At 35.0% G+C, this 22387-nt stretch overlaps 2 protein-coding genes across 3 annotated transcripts; both read right to left on the reverse strand.

Moving 5' to 3' along the window:
* Window positions 1-2099: 2099 nt before the first annotated feature.
* hsp90aa1.2 (heat shock protein 90, alpha (cytosolic), class A member 1, tandem duplicate 2) lies at window positions 2100-13185 on the reverse strand. Of its 2 annotated transcripts, none has more exons than XM_048207887.1 (11): window positions 13028-13185; window positions 10947-11096; window positions 9568-9934; window positions 9329-9462; window positions 7252-7575; window positions 6934-7099; window positions 5168-5358; window positions 4936-5083; window positions 4587-4855; window positions 2628-2961; window positions 2100-2483 (listed from the first exon to the last, which is right to left on the reverse strand). In XM_048207887.1, the coding sequence occupies exons 2-11, from the start codon at window positions 11094-11096 to the stop codon at window positions 2374-2376; spliced, it is 2193 nt and encodes a 730-aa protein (XP_048063844.1). In that variant the 5' UTR covers window positions 13028-13185; the 3' UTR covers window positions 2100-2373. The 2 variants fall into 2 exon arrangements, with proteins under 2 accessions (XP_048063844.1, XP_048063843.1); XM_048207886.1 differs by having other exon boundaries at window positions 9562-9934.
* A 174-nt stretch (window positions 13186-13359) lies between these two features.
* Window positions 13360-19875, reverse strand: hsp90aa1.1 (heat shock protein 90, alpha (cytosolic), class A member 1, tandem duplicate 1). Its single transcript, XM_048207889.1, has 11 exons — window positions 19648-19875; window positions 17586-17738; window positions 17136-17502; window positions 16915-17048; window positions 16520-16822; window positions 16267-16432; window positions 15979-16169; window positions 15757-15904; window positions 15408-15676; window positions 14980-15313; window positions 13360-13713 (listed from the first exon to the last, which is right to left on the reverse strand). Exons 2-11 carry the CDS (start codon window positions 17736-17738, stop codon window positions 13604-13606), a joined length of 2175 nt encoding a protein of 724 aa, XP_048063846.1. The 5' UTR covers window positions 19648-19875; the 3' UTR covers window positions 13360-13603.
* Between the last annotated feature and the right edge of the window lie 2512 nt (window positions 19876-22387).

Raw genomic sequence — 22387 nt, forward strand, 5'->3', positions numbered from 1 at the left:
CGTTTATTAATAACAATTTACTATACATTTTAAAACATTTTTATGTTTTTATTTTATTTTTTGCAATATATTTGAAAATGTTTAAACTAGGGCTGTCAAATTGAATGCATAAAATTATTCCAAAATGCTCGTTTTGTCTGTCAGTCATTAAAGCTGCAGTACGCAATATCTGACACCGTGTCCTAACCAGACGCGACGCCGCGACACGCGATAACGCTGCATTCACAAGGGCGTCAATGCTTGATGGAGGGCGTGTCTGAAGCTTGTGTTGACGCGACCGTTATAGTGATAACAGCCAATCACATTACTTTCCGGTGTTGCATGAATGCAATTGGCTAGCGACTGCTCTAGGATATTTGTATAGAGCGATCTGATTGGATAACGCCTGCGTTGGCGCCTGAAAGTTGAGAAATCTTCAACTTCTGCCGCTTGCAACGCGAGTGAAGCGTCGCAACCCACAATTCAGTTCGGCAACACATGATGTCACCCATTCAAAGTAAATGAGAAGCATTAATGCCGGCGTGTAATAAAATGCATCTTTTTCATGTTAATCTGAGTTTTTGTCCTAACCAGACGCGACGGCGACACGCAAATATTCTATTTTAGAAGCGGTTTCTATTTCTCCGCAATGTCGCGGCTGGAACAGCAACACAAATTATGGCAATAATAATATCAGGTACTGTTTATGTGCGTTATTTAATGTTAAAAGCGTCTAACACCATGTCCTAATCAGACGCGATGCGATAAGATTCCAGCGACGAGCAATCTGACTGTCCACACTAGACGCGACGCGACAATAAAAAGCGATAAAATGTTGCCGAAATGTTGCCGCTGGAGTAAAATGTGTTTTGTATTGTTTGGCTGCCATCTGTTGGACACTCACGGTAATCTCTACATTAATATACGTTTATTAATAACAATTTACTATACATTTTAAAACATTTTTATGTTTTTATTTTATTTTTTGCAATATATTTGAAAATGTTTAAACTAGGGCTGTCAAATTTAACAGATCTTGAATATAAATAAATGGGCACAAGAACGTTCACACTGTCGACTCAATGCGAAAAACAAGTGTATTCTATGACAAAGATCGGTTCAGTCACTCTGTATGTACTTTAAATAATGTTTAAATTGTGTAATATTTATTAATTTTGCTCTTGCCGAGAGAGCCCGCCCACACTCTCTTCTGATTGGCTGTGGTTTTTGATTGATTTTATCGCTTCTCATTTTCTAGTGTGAACAGTCAAATTGCTCGTCGCTGGAATCTTATTGCATCGCTTCTGGTTAGGACATGGTGTGAGAAATGCTGTTGATATTTGACATCACCAAAACTATGCAACACATGCACCTCCCCCCTCACGAGTGGACACGCCCCTTACTTCTGATTGGCTGCAAATGTGGGCTGATCCACTTTCAACAGCTTCTCAGAATTTGCTCACTGCACCTTTAATGTTAATCAAATAACAAAAGACAAATCACTCACTGTTCTTGACTGAATAACTTTCGTAGTTTTAATAAGGATTAACCTTTATTTGATAACTTTATTCAATTTCTGTATATTTCCTACATGTTAATCAAATATTTAAAATATACTGTCTTTATGTTGTTTGTACATTATTTTGGAGATTAAATGTGAAATTATTATAATATAAAAACTTTAATGTTCGGTGTAATTAATCACAATTAATTACAGAAAAATGTGTGATAATTTTTTTAATCGATTGACATTTTTGTTTTTGCTTTAACATTTTAAAATAAGGTTTTAATTTTTTAATGAAACCTTTTTAAACATTGTTTTTGTTTTATGTTTTTAATAACAATTTACAATATGTTTGGAAATTTCTAATCATTTTTGTTTCTAAATGTTTATAGTTTTTGCATTATATGTTTTTGGTAACGATTTAAAGTTTTGTACGTTTTTATGTTTTTTTTTTGTTTGTTTGTTTTACAATCAGGTTGTACATTTTAAATATTGTTTTTAGTGTGTTTGTTTTTGCTGGAAACATTTTAAAATAAGTTTGTAAATTTGTAACATGAAGCGTGAAGCGATTCTGATGATGTTGTCTTTAGTTCTGTATGAAGAAACCATCATCAAATGACCTGATATGGTAAACTTTATTTCAAGATCCCATCATGTCAATAATACAGTATCAGTGTCATACTTTACATCCCATAAACACTCAAAATCAACAATGCAATGTTATTAAATACAAAAAAAAGTCAATGTACAACTCAAAAGAATACAAAAAATAATGAAAATGAACTGGAATGAACTGGAACTGCAATGTGGTCAAGAACAAGAACAATAGATAATCTGAACATTAAATCTTTTTACAGAGCTACAAACATGAACTAGCGAAGGCCGCGTTATCAGTCGACCTCCTCCATGCGAGATGTGTCATCGTCTCCTTCAAGGGGCGGCATGTCCTCGACCGGAGCAGAGCTGGGCTCTTCTGTGGACAGATCGTCCTCGTCGATGCCTGAAACGCACACAAATAGTTACACATCTGCTTCTGCTTTCGCATACTCGCTTTTGACTCATTTCAGCTTTCTACATGTTTTAAGTAGTTTTTAAACATTTTTGCATTCACAGTTGTACATGCAGTTTCAAGTAAAGTACCAACCTAAGCCGAGTTTGATCATCCTGTAGATGCGGTTGGAGTGTGTTTGTGGGTCGTCCAGCGTGAAGCCCGAGGAGAGCAGCGCCGTCTCGAACAGCAGGATCACCAGATCTTTCACAGATTTGTCGTTCTTGTCGGCTTCTGCTTTTTGTCGCAGGGTCTCGACGATGGGATGGTCTGGGTTGATTTCAAGATGCTTCTTGGCGGCCATGTATCCCATGGTGGAGTTGTCTCTCAGGGCCTGAGCCTTCATGATCCTCTCCATGTTGGCCGTCCAGCCGTATGTGCTCGTGACGATGCAGCACGGTGAAGACACCAGACGGTTTGAGATGGTGACCTGACGCGAGAATAAATGATCCAGTTAAATGTGATGTACAGAAGCACCAATGCAGTGTTTAATTCTGTGGTTCTTAAACTGGGGTTCGGGGGAAAATAGTGTGTATAAAAAAAAGCAACAATAAATAAGATTAAATATAATAAATAACAAATTTGATTAAAATTAAATTGATTAAAATAATAAAAAAGTAGATAAATATAATACAGCCAACAGTACAGTACTATAGTGCATGGGGAAAAATTAAAAATAATTTTAAAAAAAATAATACAATTTTTTTACAGTCTAAATTGGGTCTTTATAGTTGAAAAATATATAAACGTCTTTTAAATTTTAGGGACACAATGTAAAAAAAGTAAAAATAAAAACAATCAACTACATACATAAAATATTAAAACAACTAAATAAAACAGATATAAATAATACAGATTACAGTATTATGAGCAGAAAAAAACAAATGAAATAGAAACATAATATTTAAATATTTATAATATTTTACATACATAAATTTCACAGTAAATCGGGTGTTTATACATGAAAATATATATAGTATCCTTATTTATCTATAATATCCTTATTTTATCTATTTTTAATATATATATATTAATTTAATATATATATTAAATTTAATATTATATATATATATATATATATATATATATATATATATATATATATATATATATTTATTGATTTAAATAAATAAAATATATAAAGATAAATAGATAATAAAACATTATTAAAAATCAGAATGGAATAGAATAAAATAAATAAAAATACATAGAAATAATACAGCTCACAGTAAAGCACAATAGGGAGTAAAAGCAAGTAAATATTTTCCAAATAATATTTTACCATCTTTTTTATATATATATATATATATATATATATATATATATATATATATATATATATATATATATATATATATATATATATTTTTTTTTTTTTTTTTTTAAATGGTATAAATTGGGTGTTTATACATGAAAATATATAGTAAACTTTAAATTTTAGGTACACAGTCAGAATTTAAAAAAAGTTACTTTTTTTTTTATATATATATATATATATATATATATATATATATATATATATATATATATATATATATATATATATATAAAATTGATCAAAATAAATAAATAAAAATAGATAAAGTAAAAATAAATAGACAATAAAAAGTTAATTTAAGTAGAATGGAATGAATAAATATAATAAAAATAGACAGAAATAATACAGCTTACAGTAAAGTACTATAGGGAGTAATTGAAAGTAAATATTTGCCAAATAATATTTTACATATTTTTTTTAAAATATTAATTTTTCACTGTCTAAATTGGGACTTTATACATTAAAATAGTCACCTTTTACATTTTAGGGACAGTCTAAAAAAAAAAAAAAGTATAAAAATAAATTTAAAAAAAATATATAAATACCACTGCTACAGTACAATCCCATAGTATCCAAATAATATATTTTGCATACACATATATAATATTAATTTCTCCACAGTATAAATTGGGTCATAAATTAATTCATAAAAACATACAGCTGCCTCTTAAATTTTAGGATGGATTTTAGATTTTAGATCTTAAAGTCTAAAAAACCCTGGTTTAATCGATCATTACCTTCTCAACTTTCTTCTCCAGGATGTCCTTCATGATCTTGCACAGGTTTTCGAACTTGGCCTTCTTCTCTTCCTGCTTCTTCTTCTCATCCTCATCCTCGGGAAGCTCCAGACCCTCTTTGGTCACCGACACCAGGTTCTTGCCCTCGAACTCCTTCAGCTGCTGTACACAGTACTCATCGATGGGCTCGATCATGTAGATCACCTCCAGACCGGCTTTGCGCAGGCGCTCCACAAAGGCCGAATTGGCCACCTGATCTTTGGTCTCACCTTTGGAGAGTAAGATAGATTGTAAGAAAGTGGCTTCTTTGGGTTAAAATAAAGTTTACATTCATTAAACAACTACTAACCAGTGATGTAGTAGATGTGCTTCTGGGTGTCCTTCATGCGAGTGACGTAATCTTTGAGGGACACCATCTCGTCTCCAGAAGCAGATGTGTAGTAGCGAAGCAACTCCGAGAGTTTCTTCCTGTTCTGAGAATCTTCATGGATGCCCAGCTGTATGTAAGGAAAATATAATTTATGTACTCCTCCATGAAGCCATTAAACACTAAAACATGTCTGCGCAGACTTGAGCATCACCTTGATGTTCTTGGAGAACTGCTCGTAGAACTTCTTGTAGTTGTCTTTGTCCTCGGCGAGTTCAGTGAAGAGCTCCAGACACTTCTTGACCAGGTTCTTGCGGATCACTTTCAGGATCTTGCTCTGTTGAAGCATCTCTCTGGAGATGTTCAGTGGCAGATCCTCAGAGTCCACAACACCCTTAATGAAGTCTGGAAGGAAAAGTGGATCATATTAATCCTACTGTATCATATTTGAGGCCTGAAAATGATCAAAACTTCCTTCTTTCGTCTGATAGTTTAGACTTTTACAATTCAGGGCTCGACAATAAGGACTGCCTGATGGCCCGGGGCCAGTGTGAACGACACTCGGGTCAGTAGACGGAACGGTTACTTGCCCAATCAGGGATATATATCGTCTATGATATTGTAATTGTTGATTTAACGATCTGAAATTATCGAGCATGTCCCTCACTTTACAAAAACCAAACAAAACACCCGCTGAGTGCACGCATACACTATAACGTGATGTTGTCTAGTAGGTTAGACTAGTGCGCGTGCATATTTAGAGTATACGCTTTCACTGTATGATTTACTCAACTAAAATGCCTTTAAAATGCCCCAGAATTCAAGATAAGGGGCAAAAATGACCCTGTATAGCTTTTATATTTATATAAGTTAATACAGTTAACCAATATTACACAAAGAGCGCCGTTTTTGTCCACATATCAGCATAATTACAAATTTGATATTGATTTTATTCAGCGTACAGATAAATGAACAAGAACCTAATATCATGTGACTTACATTTTAGACACCAAATCGCCCGTTTCGCTCTATTTCACCAATGAAAATAGTTCACACAGAATTGTTTAGCGTCTCTGAGCAACACTTCCTGAATGAATCAGCCGTTTGAATGAATCGGTTGAATCTCAATGACATTCGCTGCCACCTACTGGCGGGTTTAGTTTCACGTTTAAAGTGTCTTTTCATTTTTTAAATAATTTCAAATAGCAGTATTTATATTTTCAACATTTCAAAACATTATTTATGCATCTGTAACTTATCCTGATTGATTAACGTTAATAAAGTTTAATCTATAGTTAGCTATACATTAGATTACAATTCTGTACCTGAAAATCTCCTGTTTAAAGCTACATGAAAAACTTGAAAAGCACTGTTTATTTCATTTATTGTGTTTGTTCTGTTGTATTTATTTTTGGTATTACTCATAATTTGATTATTTGTTTTATTATTTACTGCTTATTCGTCTAACAATATTGAAATCTAGTATAGTTAATAGTTAATCTAGTAGCTTTTGGTGTCATAACCCTATAAAAATCATGAGTATCAAATATGATCATCAGGTTTATTTGTTCATCCCTCAATCAGCATTGTATTGCATTATGTTTTAAAACTACAGAGCTAACCATCTTAGTAAGACATAATTGGCAGATTTTGATATTTATATGCATTTTATGTGCCATATTGTTATAAAATCTCATTTTTGTCCATATAAATATCAGCATCTGCACCAAATTGCATATTTTTTGCTGTTTTATCATTCATATTCTCAATTTATCAGACTATATAAGACATAAAAACCAATATTTTTATTCAGATTTTTAAAAAAATATTTTGTCTTTTGTCAAAAATGTGATTTTTCAGGTTTTATGCAGTTAAAAAGAGCAAAATTATATCACACTGAGGCTTTAGGTTACCTAAAAACACTGGGAAATCTGTCTGGCATTTGAGTATTTTCAGAATCAGACTTTGATGGATCCTTACTGAGGTACTCTGGGATGAGCTCGTCGCAGTTGTCCATGATGAAGACCCTGCGCACGTACAGCTTGATGTTATTCTTCTTCTTCTTGTTCTCAAAGAGATCGAACGGAGCTCTACGAGGCACAAAGAGCAGCGCGCGGAACTCCAGCTGACCTTCCACTGAAAAGTGCTGCACGGAAAGACAAACACACAATCCGTCAGATGAGCGACAGTGAATAAGTATGTGTGTATCAGAACGGGAACATGCTGCTTACGTCATTTCCTACTGCACATCTATCAGTTTCTGCATATCTACTATCTCTGCTTCAGGCAGAAAGTCACCTTGACGGCCAGGTGGTCCTCCCAGTCGTTGGTCAGGCTCTTGTAGAACTCGCCGTACTCCTCGTTGGTGATGTCATCGGGGTTGCGGGTCCACAGAGGCTTGGTCTTGTTGAGCTCCTCCTGGTCGATGTACTTCTCCTTGATCTTCTTCTTTTTCTTCTTCTTGTCGCAGCTCTTGTCATCGTGGTCCTCGTCGTCTGAGCCCACGTCTTCGATCTCGGGCTTGTCCTCGTCCTTCTCACCCTCCTCTTCCTCCTTTTCTTTCTCCTTCTCCTCCTCCTCTGCCTCATCGTCGCTCACCTCCTTGTCGCGCTCCTTCTCGACCTGAAACCAAAAGGATGATTTGATCATTTTAACAAAAATGCATGAAGCTAAATTTGCTGCTGATGTTTTGTTTCGTTTTTTTGCTCTTTTGAAAACATCACTTAAGTACGAGGTCTTTTTTTATTTTATTTTTAAATTATGGAATAGTTAAATGATACATTAAGAAAAAAAAGGAAAAAAAAAAAACCAACAAAAAAAAAAAAGTATGGAGTAATTTTTTTTTAAATTATGGAATAGAATATAAATGATACATTATATCAGCAAAAATTTTAAATAAACAAAATAGATTAAAACATCAATTAAGTATGATGTCATTTTCTTATAACACATCATGTAGCTTCTATTCCATAATGACATCATACTTAATTGATGTTTTAATATATTCTGTTTATTTAAATTTTTTGCTGATGTGTCATTTAGCTTCTATTCCATAATTTAACGGTCTTACCATATTTAATTGTTTTCTTTTAAAATTTAAAATTATTGCTTATAATGTATCATGTAGCTTCTATTCCATAATTTAAGCAACAATTTTAAATTAAAAAAACAAATATGATATTTTTTTAAGTTATGGAATAGAAGCTACATGATACATTTTATCAGCAAAAAATAAAATAAACAAAATAAAAAACAATTTAAAGTTATTTTTTGGAATTGTAGAAAAAAAATCCATTAAATGTGTCATTTTTTAATTATGGAATAGTAGCTAAATTATACATTATATCAGCAAAGATTTTAAATAAAACACAAAATAATCTATTAAATATGTATTTTTTTTTAAATGCTGTCATAGTAGCCTAATGATACATTATATCAGCAAAAATTTTAAATAAAATCAAAATAAAACCATAAATGAAGTATGATGTAATTTTTGTAAATTATGGAATAGAAGCTACCTGATACATTGTATCAGCAAAAAATCTAAATAAACAAAATACAAAAATCTATTAAATGTCATTTTTTTAAATGATGGAACAGTAGATAAATTATACATTATATCAGCAAAAAATAAAATAAAATAAAAAACAATTTAATGTTATTTTTTGGAATAGTAGAAAAAAATCCATTAAATGTGTCATTTTTTAATTATGGAATAGTAGCTAAATTATACATTATATCAGCAAGGATTTGAAATAAAACAAAATAATCTATTAAATATGTATTTTTTTAAAATGCTGTCATAGTAGCCTAATGATACATTATATCAGCAAAAATTTTAAATAAAATCAAAATAAAACCATAAATGAAGTATGATGTAATTTTTGTAAATCATGGAATAGAAGCTACCTGATACATTGTATCAGCAAAAAATTAAATAAACAAAATAAAAAACAATGTAATGTTATTTTTTGGAATAGTAGAAAAATCCATTAAATGTGTCATTTTTTAATTTTGGAATAATAGCTACATGATACATTATATCAGCAAAAATTACAAAAAAGTACAAAAAAAAATCCTCGCTTTTACAAAAGAAAAGCTAATAATTAAATCAAATTATAAAAAAGTAAATTTACAATACATATATAATTGTAACACTTACTAAAAATAAACGCAATATTTTATTTGTTGACCTGCATGTCATGTGACCATTAGCTGGCATCAGAAAACCATGAACATGTGAAGGCGCAGTTAAATTATTGACGTGTTAACTTAAATTCTCAGTCTAAATTAAAGTCTAAGTGGTTCGGTTTGATTAATACATTTGTGGAATTTTCAGTTCTGCAAAATGACCCCAAAAAAAAAAAAGACTTACAAAGAGCGTGATGGGGTAGCCAATGAACTGCGAGTGCTTCTTCACGATCTCTTTGATTCGCCGCTCTTCGATGTACTCCGTCTGATCCTCCTTCAGATGCAGGATCACTTTTGTGCCACGGCCGACGGGCTCGGCTATAAAAATAAAAAAATAAAACGTCAGTTCACATTACAGTTCCAATAGAAAATTTCAAAGACGACCATCTGTGTGTGTCAGCAATTCATTAAACTCACACTTACAGCTGTCCACTTTAACGGTGAACGATCCACCTGCAGACGACTCCCACGCGTACTGCTCGTCATCGTTGTGTTTGGTGATGACCGTGACTTTCTCGGCCACCAGGTAGGCGGAATAGAAACCCACACCGAACTGACCGATCATTGAAATGTCCGCTCCGGCCTGCAGGGCCTCCATGAAGGCCTTCGTGCCGGATTTGGCAATGGTGCCCAGGTTATTGATGAGGTCAGCTTTGGTCATGCCGATGCCGGTGTCGATTATAGTCAGTGTGCGATCTTGTTTGTTGGGAATGATTTCGATTTTGAGGTCTTTTCCTGAGTCCAGCTTGCTCGGGTCTGTGAGACTCTCATAGCGGATTTTGTCCAAAGCCTGATGGAAAACAGAAGGAATATTTCAGTTTTTATGTATTACACCGTTCTTGTCTAGACAACTTATGCAGCTTTTGTTAAGACACAGAAAAATTTAAAGTAACACCGAAGCAGAGTTACAGTTAAGGAGATAATTAAGCAATGAAGTAGGTGATGATTGAGAATTAGTGATGAACGCCTGCTGTTAACAAGCAGAATCACTGAAGAAAAGAGAAACAAAAACTACAACTGACTTTAACTCTGCTTCAGTGTTACTTTAACACTATTTAGAGAGGTTTGCACTCTTAAAGGCTACATGGCATTTAAAAAAAATGATTTAATTATAATTAATTTGCATTAACATTTTAAAGAGCTGTTTGTCTTTTTATTGATTTTACAATCAAAAATAGTAATAATCATAATTTTAAAAATGTCATGAATTTACTCAATTACACATTACTTCAGAAAACATGCAAACATTTACTTGATGGAAAAAAATACTTCAAGGCTTTTATCTATAATTGTTCATTTACATTAATATTTAAAAAAAATAATGCATGTCCCAAAAGTACATTTATTTTATGCTACATATACATTTACATATTTATGTACTTAATATAAATACACTGCAATTGTACTTTTGGTGTACTAAATTGTCCACTTAAAGTTTGCTAATTTACTTAATGCACTTTAATTGTGCAGAAGTAGTGCTAAAGATTTGATTGTGTTAAAGTGCAACTATTGCAATTATACTTTAAATATTTTGCATTTAAAGACTGATCACACTATCCTTGCTAATAGTGATATTAAAATGTGCATTGTGCATTAAAGAAGTGCTCTAAATAAAGTTTAATTATAATATTTATACCAGTAAGTCTCAAGCGATAGGTCAGTAAATATGTTAATGCATTTGTAGTATACTTAGTATAAAAATAAATTTATTTTAAATACATTTTTGGGTTTTTTTGCACACTGAAATGTTGGTCTCATGACAACACGAGCACATCCTATTCTTCGCTCTTTCAGTTACGTACATCTGAGGAGTTGGAGATGAGCTCTCTGAGGAAGATCTCTTTGTTGGAATAGAAGGTGTTGATGATCAGAGACATCAGCTGAGCAATCTCAGCCTGAAAGGCAAAGGTCTCGGCCTCCTCCTCCATGGGCTGGTCATGTGCCTCGGGCATCTGTGCGGGACAAACAGAATATATTATACAAAATATTCACAATATTTGCTGTTACATTATCAGATTTGAGTTATTATCATTCAGTAAGGAGGGGGATTAAATGTAGAAGGAATATTTAATTTTACATTTCTTCTCGTCTAGATAACGTGTGCAGCTTTATTAAAACACTTCAAGCACTCTTCGTTATATTTTATTACTGACGGTTTGCATGTCTTTACTGACGCAATGTCTACTTGATAAATTACTTGGAGGCTAAATGCATTATAATTATTAATTTGCATGGCAATTTCAAAATGCAGTCTTTGTTATATTGTTTCTTAACACTTGTGCAGTCTTCGTTTGGGAAGCACACTCAGGGTCTTTGGGCAACAAAATGTAATTTTGTAACAAAATAGTTGCTTTTTTTTAAACAAATTAAATTTTACTCTGTTTATTAATGTTTTTACTTGACATGTGTGCAGTTTTTGGTGGATTTATCATATTTTTTTTAATTTATATAAATAAATTAAATGTTTTTTATAAAAAGATTTTTATACAAAAACAGTAAAATTCACTTTATAAAAGACCCACATTTCTAACTTTCATTCATGGGGATAACATGGATAATCTGACATGGTTTAGTGTGAGATTTTTGCCCATCTTTTGGAAAATGCAGTTTTAAAAGTAAAAAATGATCACTTTATCCAGTAGATGCTGCAGAGCTCCACTATTTGCTGTTTGTTTGACTGACTGAAAGACATCTTTACACTGGATTCATATCTAAATATTATGAAATCACAATTATGACAATAAAAGTTACTTTTTGTCAATGTTTAGTATTTTTGTAATGAAAAAAAAAATCAGTTTTTCAATATTGTTACATTATGATGAGACCCCGCTTAGAAAATGGACAAAATTCATCCTCAGAATCAACATTATTGAAAAACATATTTTTTTTCAGTACAAAAACATGCTAAACTTTGACAAAAAAAAAGTCATAATTGTGATTATGACTTTTTTTTTTTTTTTTTTTTTTTTTTTTTTTTTTAGCAAATGTCGTTTGGGGTCTAAAAAGACCCTATAAGGGTTAAAGGCTGCATGCCATTAAAAAAAAATTTTAATTATAATATTTCAAAAGCATTCTATTCACATTAAGCTGGTTTAAATGTAAATATATTGTCCAGTTTTTCCATTTAAGGTCTCATAGACAGCTTGAACGAGTTATGCATATAAAACATTACTTCTATTAACACAGAAGACAGGGATTTGGATTGATAATGCTTCAGGAACAGCCTGTACGAGCTGAGCGCCACCTGCCGGTCAAAGCGGCTCATTGCGAGCTTCTAGAACCTACCAAACTCTCTACATGCATTAACATGGAGTACATCGCTTCAGTTATCACTGTACACGCGTTTAATATGTGAATGAGACTAATTAATTTCAGTGGTTAAAAATAATTAATGCTGTTAAACTTTACGTAATGCTCGATATGCACGTATGAAACTCATAAATATTGACAAATATTTAAAATGCACTCTTATAAACATGCACATGCAATAAATAATCCTCAAATGCTTTCATAAACATATTTATCGATCGCGAATCTTTTAATAGCCTCGTTTAATCTGATGAAAATCCTCTGAGGTAAAACTGATCAACTCCAGATGGTCTGAGGACTTATTCACTGCATCATTTAAGTAGCATTTCATGCATTCATTTCAGATTTATGTCACTTTATATATGATAACAGCGACTTAATGGTGTAGGAAAGCCTTTAAACTTCAAATTTATTTCATATTTGCGAAGATAACGTTACAAGTTTTAGAAAATCAGTACCATAATAATGACTAAAACGCGATTAAACGTCGAATATCCTCACAACACTTAAGTAAAATAACAAAACAAGTCAGTTGTTATTGAAATAGGATGTTATTCCGATTATTTTTGCTTACCTTTAAGCGATTTATTAAAGTGAATTAGCTCCTGTACGCTGAGAGATTTCTCTCCTCAACTGTCACTTTGAGAGATCCGTAACTAGCGCGTGCGTTACGCCAGTGGCGCTTATATACGTCCAGCTGAGAGAGTTCGAGAACGTAGACGTTCCACAAATCTCTCGAATCTTCTCAATGCTTTCCAATGGGCGCGGGGGGAGGGACTTGGCTGTCAATCATCCACTCGCCTCCATTACAACGGTTGAGGGGGCGGGGCCAAGACTGAGGGAGATGAAATTTCTAGATTGTTGCTTTTGGGAAATCCATAAGTTCAAATAAGGACTGACTTCAGATCATATTTATTATAAGTCATTTATTAAAAATGTTCAACTTAGGTTTACAAAAACAGCTTAAATTAGAAAAGCTCAGAAAATACAATTTTCTGATAACTACATGTAGACACAAACAAGCATTACAAGATATGTAGTTTGGTAGTTAATGTTCATTTCGGGATGTGGAGATTGTTTTTTTTTTTTTTTTTACAAAAACAAAAAATTAAATACATTAACAAATTAGTGTTATTTACACTAAAACTCTTTAGTCGACTTCCTCCATTCTGGAACTGTCATCATCACCCTCCAGAACTGGCATATCTTCATCGGCGGGTTGGGTAATGTCCTCGACAGTAGAGTCATCATCATCAATGCCTGCAAGAGTACATATTAAATATAATTAAGTCACTTTTTCCTCTGAAATTTCTTAAAGTCACCATTAATATCAAAATTGACCATTCTAGTTTGCTAATGAAATATAGCAGTACTTATTGTAAATGGTTTAACCATGCTAACCATTATTTAAAAAAAAAAAGAAAAGTGCCCTCGCAATCATTAATCAAAGATAATCTTATGATACGTTTACTGGCGCGAGGGCGGGGCAACCTGTCACTCACATGAGATCTCAGCAAATCCAATCAATTCCCAATATACAAAATCAAGTCCCGCCCTACATTTTTTCTCATTCGAGAAGCCATTTTTCTCTGATATACATGAAAATAGGGAGGAAAAAACAATCGCAACTTCTTTTTTATGCTGACTACAAATAAAGGTTCTAAAATGGTGTTTTCCCGGCTTTCGAACCAGGTAGTTTTAGGAACTCAGTTACACGAACTAGCCACCAGGGAAGTAAATGTTCCCCTAGGGCCATTTTCCTGGTTGCATTCGCACCGCCAGTGGGAACTCTGAAGTAAGCCTTCACTTATGACCTTGACGCTCTGGTTGTTGTGTGGGACTTTAATTTTGATGGCGTAGCGGACTTTTATTTTGACGGAGCTAAGAACGGTTCAGTCAGAGCCTGAGCACACATCACTCCCATTCTCTGGTTGCATCCAAAAACTGGAAAATGCTGCCTTCTGAGGACACATTTCAAGGTAGGAAGGCATCAAGGCACGTCCGAATCCAATGTTAGCTTCACTTCCTGTCTTTACTTCCTAGATTTAGCATAGATGGCCATTTAAAAATGGCAAGTGCTAATGTTTCGCATGCGTTCGGCCAATCAGCGTACACTTACGTCATTAGTAGTTCCTGTTGAGCTGGGTAAGACCCTACTTTGAAGTAGGAGCTGATTTAGTTCCCCAAAAGGCGTTCCTATAACTAAAATCATTCCCAGTTCATGCGGTGCAAATACGCCAAAAAACTACTACATCCTCCAACTCTGAAAAGGTTCCTCCGGTGCGAAAGCCCCTAGTGATGCCATTGAAGAACCATTTTGGGATCGGTGAACGTTTCTTAAAAGAACCATTTTACTTTTTTAGAGCATTTTAAGAACCTTTTTAGAACCTGTTAAAGGTTCTTCATGGAACCATCAATGTCAATAAAGAACCTTAATTTTTAAGAGTGAGTGAGTGGCTTTTTGATGGGCATTGCCTATGACTAAAGAGCAAGGTACAATATAGTGCTAATAAACATCAAACTTACCAAGACCAAGTTTGATCATCCTGTAGATGCGGTTGGCATGTGTTTGTGGGTCTTCCAGGGTGAATCCAGAGGAGAGCAGGGCAGTTTCGAACAGCAGGATGACCAAGTCTTTCACTGCCTTGTCGTTCTTGTCGGCTTCTGCTTTATCTCGGAGGGTCTCAACGATGGGATGGACTGGGTTGATTTCAAGGTGCTTTTTAGCCGTCATGTAGCCCATGGTGGAGTTGTCTCTCAAGGCCTGAGACTTCATGATCCTCTCCATGTTGGCCGTCCAGCCGTATGTGCTTGTGACGATGCAGCAAGGTGAAGCCACCAGACGGTTTGAGACGGTGACCTGTTTAGATGCAAATCCAAATATTCATTATCGTTTAATGGTTCTGTAGAGTATGCACTTCAAAATCTTAATCTTGTATGCTAACAGCTTATACCTTCTCAATCTTTTTGTCAAGAATGTCTTTCATGATCTTGCATAAGTTCTCATATTTGGCCTTCAACTCTTCCTGCTTCTTCTTCTCATCCTCATCCTCGGGAAGCTCCAGACCCTCTTTGGTCACCGATACAAGATTTTTGCCATCATATTCCTTCAGCTGCTGTACACAGTACTCATCGATGGGCTCGATCATGTAGATCACCTCCAGACCGGCTTTGCGCAGGCGCTCCACAAAGGCCGAATTGGCCACCTGATCTTTGGTCTCACCTTTGGAGAGTAAGATATATTGTAAGATAGTGGCATCTTTGGGTTAAAATAAAGTTTAAATTCATTAAACAACTACTAACCAGTGATGTAGTAGATGTGCTTCTGGGTGTCCTTCATGCGAGACACATAGTCCTTGAGGGAAATCATCTCATCTCCAGATGCAGATGTGTAGTAGCGAAGCAGCTCAGAGAGTTTTTTGCGGTTCTGGGAGTCCTCGTGGATGCCAAGCTAGAATAGAAAAGGACATTTTAGCTTGGCTATTTTCATACACCGTCTATGAGTTACTCAAAAAGCACACATACCTTGATGTTCTTGGAAAACTGCTCATAAAGCTTCTTGTAGTTGTCTTTGTCCTCAGCGAGTTCAGTAAAGAGCTCCAGACACTTCTTGACCAGGTTCTTGCGGATCACTTTCAGGATCTTGCTTTGTTGAAGCATCTCTCTGGAGATGTTCAGTGGCAGATCCTCAGAGTCCACAACACCCTTAATGAAGTCTGGGAGGAACATTTAACTCGTTAACAGTTGAACTCTTGGGTCATATCAGTATCCAATGTCTAGGAATCATTCATTATGAACTCTCGAGACACTTACTGAGGTATTCTGGAATGAGCTCCTCGCAGTTGTCCATGATAAAGACCCTGCGCACGTACAACTTGATGTTGTTTCTCTTTTTCTTGTTCTCGAAAAGGTCAAAAGAGGCTCTTCTGGGTATAAACAGCAGAGCGCGGAACTCCAGCTGGCCCTCAACCGAGAAGTGCTGCAACAAAAAGAAGATTAGTGGTCTTCTCAATGGAATAGTGCATCCATTTTTATGTTACATTTCTGAGTCAATATTACTACCAACCTTGACAGCCAAGTGGTCCTCCCAGTCGTTGCTTAAACTTTTGTAGAACTCGCCATACTCCTCATTGGTGATGTCATCAGGGTTACGGGTCCACAGAGGTTTGGTCTTGTTCAGTTCCTGAGCATCAATGTATTTTTCCTTGACCTTCTTCTTCCTCTTGTTCTGCCCATCTTTGGAGTCTTCATCCTCATCAGCCCCCAAGTCCTCAATCTTGGGTTTGTCTTTGTCATCTTCAGCAGGCACCACCTCCTCCTCCTTTTCTCCCTCTTCAAGGTCAACCTCCTTCTCCCTCTGTTTCTCAATCTGCAAGATATTTTTATGTTTTATAATGTGTGCACTGGAAGCATTGGAAAGTTTGCAGTCCAGGTACCAAGGTACCAAGTTGAGGAACTTACAAAGAGCGTGATAGGGTAACCGATGAACTGAGAGTGCTTCTTCACCACTTCCTTGATGCGCTTCTCCTCAACATATTCAGACTGATCCTCTTTAAGGTGGAGAATGACTTTGGTGCCACGTCCAAGGGATTGACCTAAAGTTGCCAAGCATGATTAGTTATTTAGTACTCTTTGAGTAAAGATCCATTTGATCTGTATCAAAAATGTTTGAGAGCTCATACCAGAGTCAGGTTTAACTGTGAAGGAACCACCAGCGGCAGACTCCCAGATGTACTGCTCATCATCGTTGTGTTTGGTGATGACTGTGACTTTCTCGGCCACCAGGTAGGCAGAATAGAAACCCACACCAAACTGACCAATCATTGAAATGTCCGCTCCGGCCTGCAGGGCCTCCATGAAGGCCTTTGTACCGGATTTTGCAATGGTGCCCAGGTTATTGATGAGATCAGCTTTGGTCATGCCAATGCCGGTATCAATGATTGTGAGTGTGCGCTCTTTCTGATCAGGGATGAGTTCAATCTTCAGGTCCTTGCATGAATCAAGTTTGCTTGGGTCTGTCAAGCTCTCGTATCTGATCTTGTCCAGTGCCTGTGTTTATAGATGGACACATATTGTTTAGCCTTTGGGTATTGTGAAGTTTGTACTAGTGCATAAACTGAGAAATTACTTACATCTGAAGAGTTGGAGATGAGCTCTCTGAGGAAGATCTCTTTGTTGGAATAGAAGGTGTTGATGATCAGAGACATCAGCTGAGCAATCTCAGCCTGAAAGGCAAAGGTCTCAACGTCCTCCTCCATCACGGGCTGTGCGGCTTTCTCAGGCATCTACAGAAAATAAAGATGGAAACAGATAAACGAGGGTTCTGAAATTTAAAGTTGGAATATACCTAAACCAAATGCGAATGCACAACAAAAATCTCCAGAGTCAAATCAACTCTGCTCAGAGTACATATGGTCCCTGTCTAAATAGTGTTAAAATAACACTAAAGCAGAGTTAAAGTTAATGAGATAATTAAGCAATTAAGTGATGATTGTGCATTAGTGATGAACGCCTGCTGTTAACAAGCAGAATAACTACAACTAACTTCAGTCACAGCCTTATTAATTGCTTAATTATCTCATTAACTTTAACTCTGCTTCAGTGTTACTTTAACACTATTTAGAGAGGGAATATATGTACTCTGAGCAGAGTTGATTTAACTCTTGGGATTTTACTGTGTAGAATATAGTTTGAATGTTGTTTTTTTCCTGTCCTAAATATAAATTTTGGAATGACACCTGTTTTTTTCAGCATTTTACAACTATTTTCAATGGGAAGTAGCTAAAAAAGCGTGCTTGAAAAGTTGATAAATACAGCTAGATGCACCGATTGTCGGCACTTTACATCTGTTTTCTTTTCCAAACCGATTTCACATACTATATTTTAATATAATATGGACCACAAAACCAGTCATAAGTCGCACAGGTATAGCTGTAGCAATAGCCAACAAAACATTGTATGGGTCAAAATTATCGATTTTTCTTTTATGCCAAAAATCTTTAGGATATCATGAAGATATTTTGTAAATTTCCTATTGTAAATATATCAAATATGTATTTTTGTGAGTCCATATGCATTTCTAAGGACTTCATTTGAAAGGTGATTAGATTTTTTTGCACCCTCAGATTCCAGATTTTCAAATAGTTGTATCTCGGCCAAATATTGTCCTATCCTAACAAACCAGATGATGTATAAATCTCAATTTCAAAAAACTGACTGGTTTTGTGGTCCAGGGTCATATATAATATATAGTCAAATTAAACAATTTTCTGAAAGTATGTTATAATGACTGACTACATGTTAACCAGCAGTCCAAAAAGTAGCTAGATTTGTTGCTAGGCACTTTTTTTTTTTAGATAAATAAAAATAAATATAATTAAAAATATATTTTTTTAATAATTATATCTGATATTCTTTTTTACACTAATCATTTTAAATGCTTTCATAACTTTACGTCTTAAATCATTAAAAATCCTTTGAATTAAAAATGCAGATTATTCAAAATTAAAAAGTTATATATTAAATGATAAATTTTAGTACTTTTTTTATTTGCTATTCTAGCTCTTTGCCCAAGAACCTTTAAACTTTGAATTAATGATGATGAAGCAACAGCTGATATAACCCTTCTATAGCTGTAAAATCAACAGCACATGTTCAGCACCTGTCACTTTACGAATTTCAAAAGTGGGGGAGGAGTGTCACATGTCCCACCAGCAGGCTAATGCTGTAATTGTGCAACCCATACTATCCTTTTCACCCCATTATGGAGGGTTTTACTAATGCAATTTGACCTATTCTCATTTTTAGGATAGTGTTGTTTTGGGTTACTCAGGTTGAAAAGCCACAACTGTCATTAGGCTTGTCTTTTCCCTAGAGTCGGCGTGCTTGCAGACACGTGCTCTTGGCTTCTATATGCAACCCATTGAATTGGCTTACATATTTTTGGCATTAATTCTGAAACATGTTAATAACTTTTTCACTTCTACAATCATCTGCTTTCAAGAGGCCAAACTTAAGTATGTGCTCTAAAAGCATTTACGATTTAACTGGAAATGTCATTTTCAGGTCTGTGCTCATAAAATGTACTGACAGTTAACAGGTTAAATTGTAAAACTGAGAAAATTCAAAAATAAATATTGACCATTCTAATGACTTCATGTTTTAAAATTCTAACTCAGTATTCAATCCTCTTACCTTGATAATTGTCTTCGGTATAAAACGTCTGTGCAAAAGGTCTTTCAAGCGCTCTGGCGTATGGAGATCTACTCCACTTGAGTTTGGTTTGAGTTTGTTGAGCTGTGCTCTCGTTGACTTCTCGTCGCTGCGTTCGCTTTATCTGCCGAGCAGCAGGCCTTCATCAGTCTTTATATACTTGTGAGCAAAGTTTCTCGAAACCCCCATTGAGAAAGTTCCAGAAGGAATGCCCACTACACTCAGGAGTGCTAAAGTAAGGCGAGGGGGGGGGGCGTCCTCCACCGCAGACCCCTTTTGTCCTTTTTGGGGCAGGGAGTCACAAGAGGTGTCTGTCAATCAAGGCGAGAACGTTCCGGATGCCACATGTGTCCATCAGTGACTTCTCGAAAGCTCATTGGCTGCGTCAGTGAAAAATATCACAGGGCTTTGAATTCACAATAAAGTCAGGAGATAAAGTTCTGTGATCTAGTGGAACTTGCAGACCTGTCGGGTTGTAAATATTGGCACGTCGTTTGTGTTGCGGGACAAATTGGTTCCCATGCAAAAAACTTGTGTTAGGGGTCAATTTGATTTGTTTTCAATGCAATCATCACTACGAAAAACACTAGTCATGTAAAAACATAAAACCTCTGAAATGTGAGAAATTACCAACTCCTATTGTGTTAAAAAATAGATTAGGGGTTAATTGGTTTCCATGCAATTCGCCAAAAAATAAACACTACGGAAAACTTGTAAAAACACAAAACAGCCTTTTGACAGTGAAACTTGGATGAAGATGACTGAAGACGAAGAAGACGAGCTTTTAATTTCGAATCTTAAATCAGTCTTACATTTCAAAGTTTTCATGCATTTCATATATTAGTCTTTGTCGAATTGCATGGAAACTAATTGTCATTTCGACCCCTAACACAATTATAGCAACCAACCTTTCTCAAAACTTTGCATGACCCTAAATGAGAAAAAGTCACAACATTTCAAGACAAAAATAAACAGCTTAACCAGCAGTTTCAAGATGTCTAAAATTAAATGTGGGTCAAATTGACCTGCAACACAATAGGAGGAAAACAAGAAATATGGTTCATAAGCACAACCACTTATTACATTCAGCCCAAAACATGTACACATTATATATATTTTCCACCTTTACTCTCGTATTGTAGGCCGGTCACTTTTGATCAGGAACAAAAATCTCTTGCCACTTGCTTTTATAAAATGTCTCAATGACATTTAGACATTTTAAAGTGTGACATGTGAACAACTATATTTAAGGGCCACTTTAGTGCTTTATTCAAAGTCTTGAAAAAAGATGCATTTAAGGAGGTTTGTCAATTCAAGTCAATTTATGTGTTCAGCACTTTTCACATTAGCTTCAAAGCAGTTTCATGATGTTAATGCATAATTGCCCACATTTAGCAGTTTAGAGGTGCATGGGCGACACTTTTTTGCGATGCCTTTTGTTACTTTGGCCACCTGTGATGACACAAAACACATGTTCTCAGGGTGTAATATGCTGATAAATTGATACCCGTGATCATGCATTTTATATTAATGCACCATGTTGCAACATTGATCGGAAAACACCACAAGTTATATTTACATTAACTATATTACATTACAGCCTATATTAAAGTATGGGACACTCGAGGCTTTCTAGTTAAAGCAGTTTCCTGACCAGAGGATGGCACTATACTGTTTTCCAGCACATTCTCTTACATAACACGAGGCATTTCCAGAAGCACATGTAGTACAGACACCAAAATTTCCATCCTGGATTATATTTGAGGTTCAGTCTGATATTAAATGGGCTATATTAAAACTTGTAATAACTAGTGGGCGTTTGATCTGTTTAAAAGTGACCGACAATATAGGCTACTATACAGTCACATCTTTTATTTTGCTTTAATCATTCACTTTCTCTCAGCGTCTCGACGCACAAAAACCTTCATGAATATTAACTATGCTACATGATGTTCATCTCCATTCATTGTGTTTTCCACTATAATTCAACCTTTCCAATTTCATTGCTCAGATATATATACACAATAATAAAAGCATCAACCTTTTGATGCCTTATGAGTGTGTGTGATTTAACTTTAATACTGTGCTTTTCTTCTAACCTATTTATGTGTTTAAATCTGTTTATTCTGCTAGTATTTCTTTTTTTTTTTCTGTTCATGTACATATTTATCTTTTGTGCAATAAAAAGCTCTTTAACTGTAGTCTATAAAGCTGCTTAGCTTTATGCATTAGACATTTTTTAAGATCACGTTTACAAGATAAACTCAGAAACGAAGAGGAATATGTCACTGAAACATGTTCATACACGTTTAAAAAAAGTCCTACTTAGTAAAAATATCACATAATCACAGTCACAGATAAGAATAGTAACTGACCGCTGGAATTTTATCTATTTATTACTTATTTATGATTTGAAGTAATGACCAAACAATAGTTGAGTTAAAACTACCCAGCAGGTTAGGCAAACATTTAACCCAACCACTGGGTTCAAAAAAACAAAACAATCTGGGCTAAAACAACACATTTGCTGGGTTAAAACAACCCAATCGCTGGGCTAAAACAACCCAGTCGCTGGGTTAAAACAACCCATTCGCTGGGCTAAAACAACCCAACCGCTGGGCTAAAACAACTCATTCGCTGGGTTAAAACAACCCAGTTGCTGGGCTAAAACAACCCAACCGCTGGGCTAAAACAACCCAGTCGCTGGGTTAAAACAACTCAT

This window comes from Megalobrama amblycephala, linkage group LG11 (assembly GCF_018812025.1).
Source record: "Megalobrama amblycephala isolate DHTTF-2021 linkage group LG11, ASM1881202v1, whole genome shotgun sequence".
In the NCBI taxonomy this organism is placed as follows: domain Eukaryota; kingdom Metazoa; phylum Chordata; class Actinopteri; order Cypriniformes; family Xenocyprididae; genus Megalobrama; species Megalobrama amblycephala.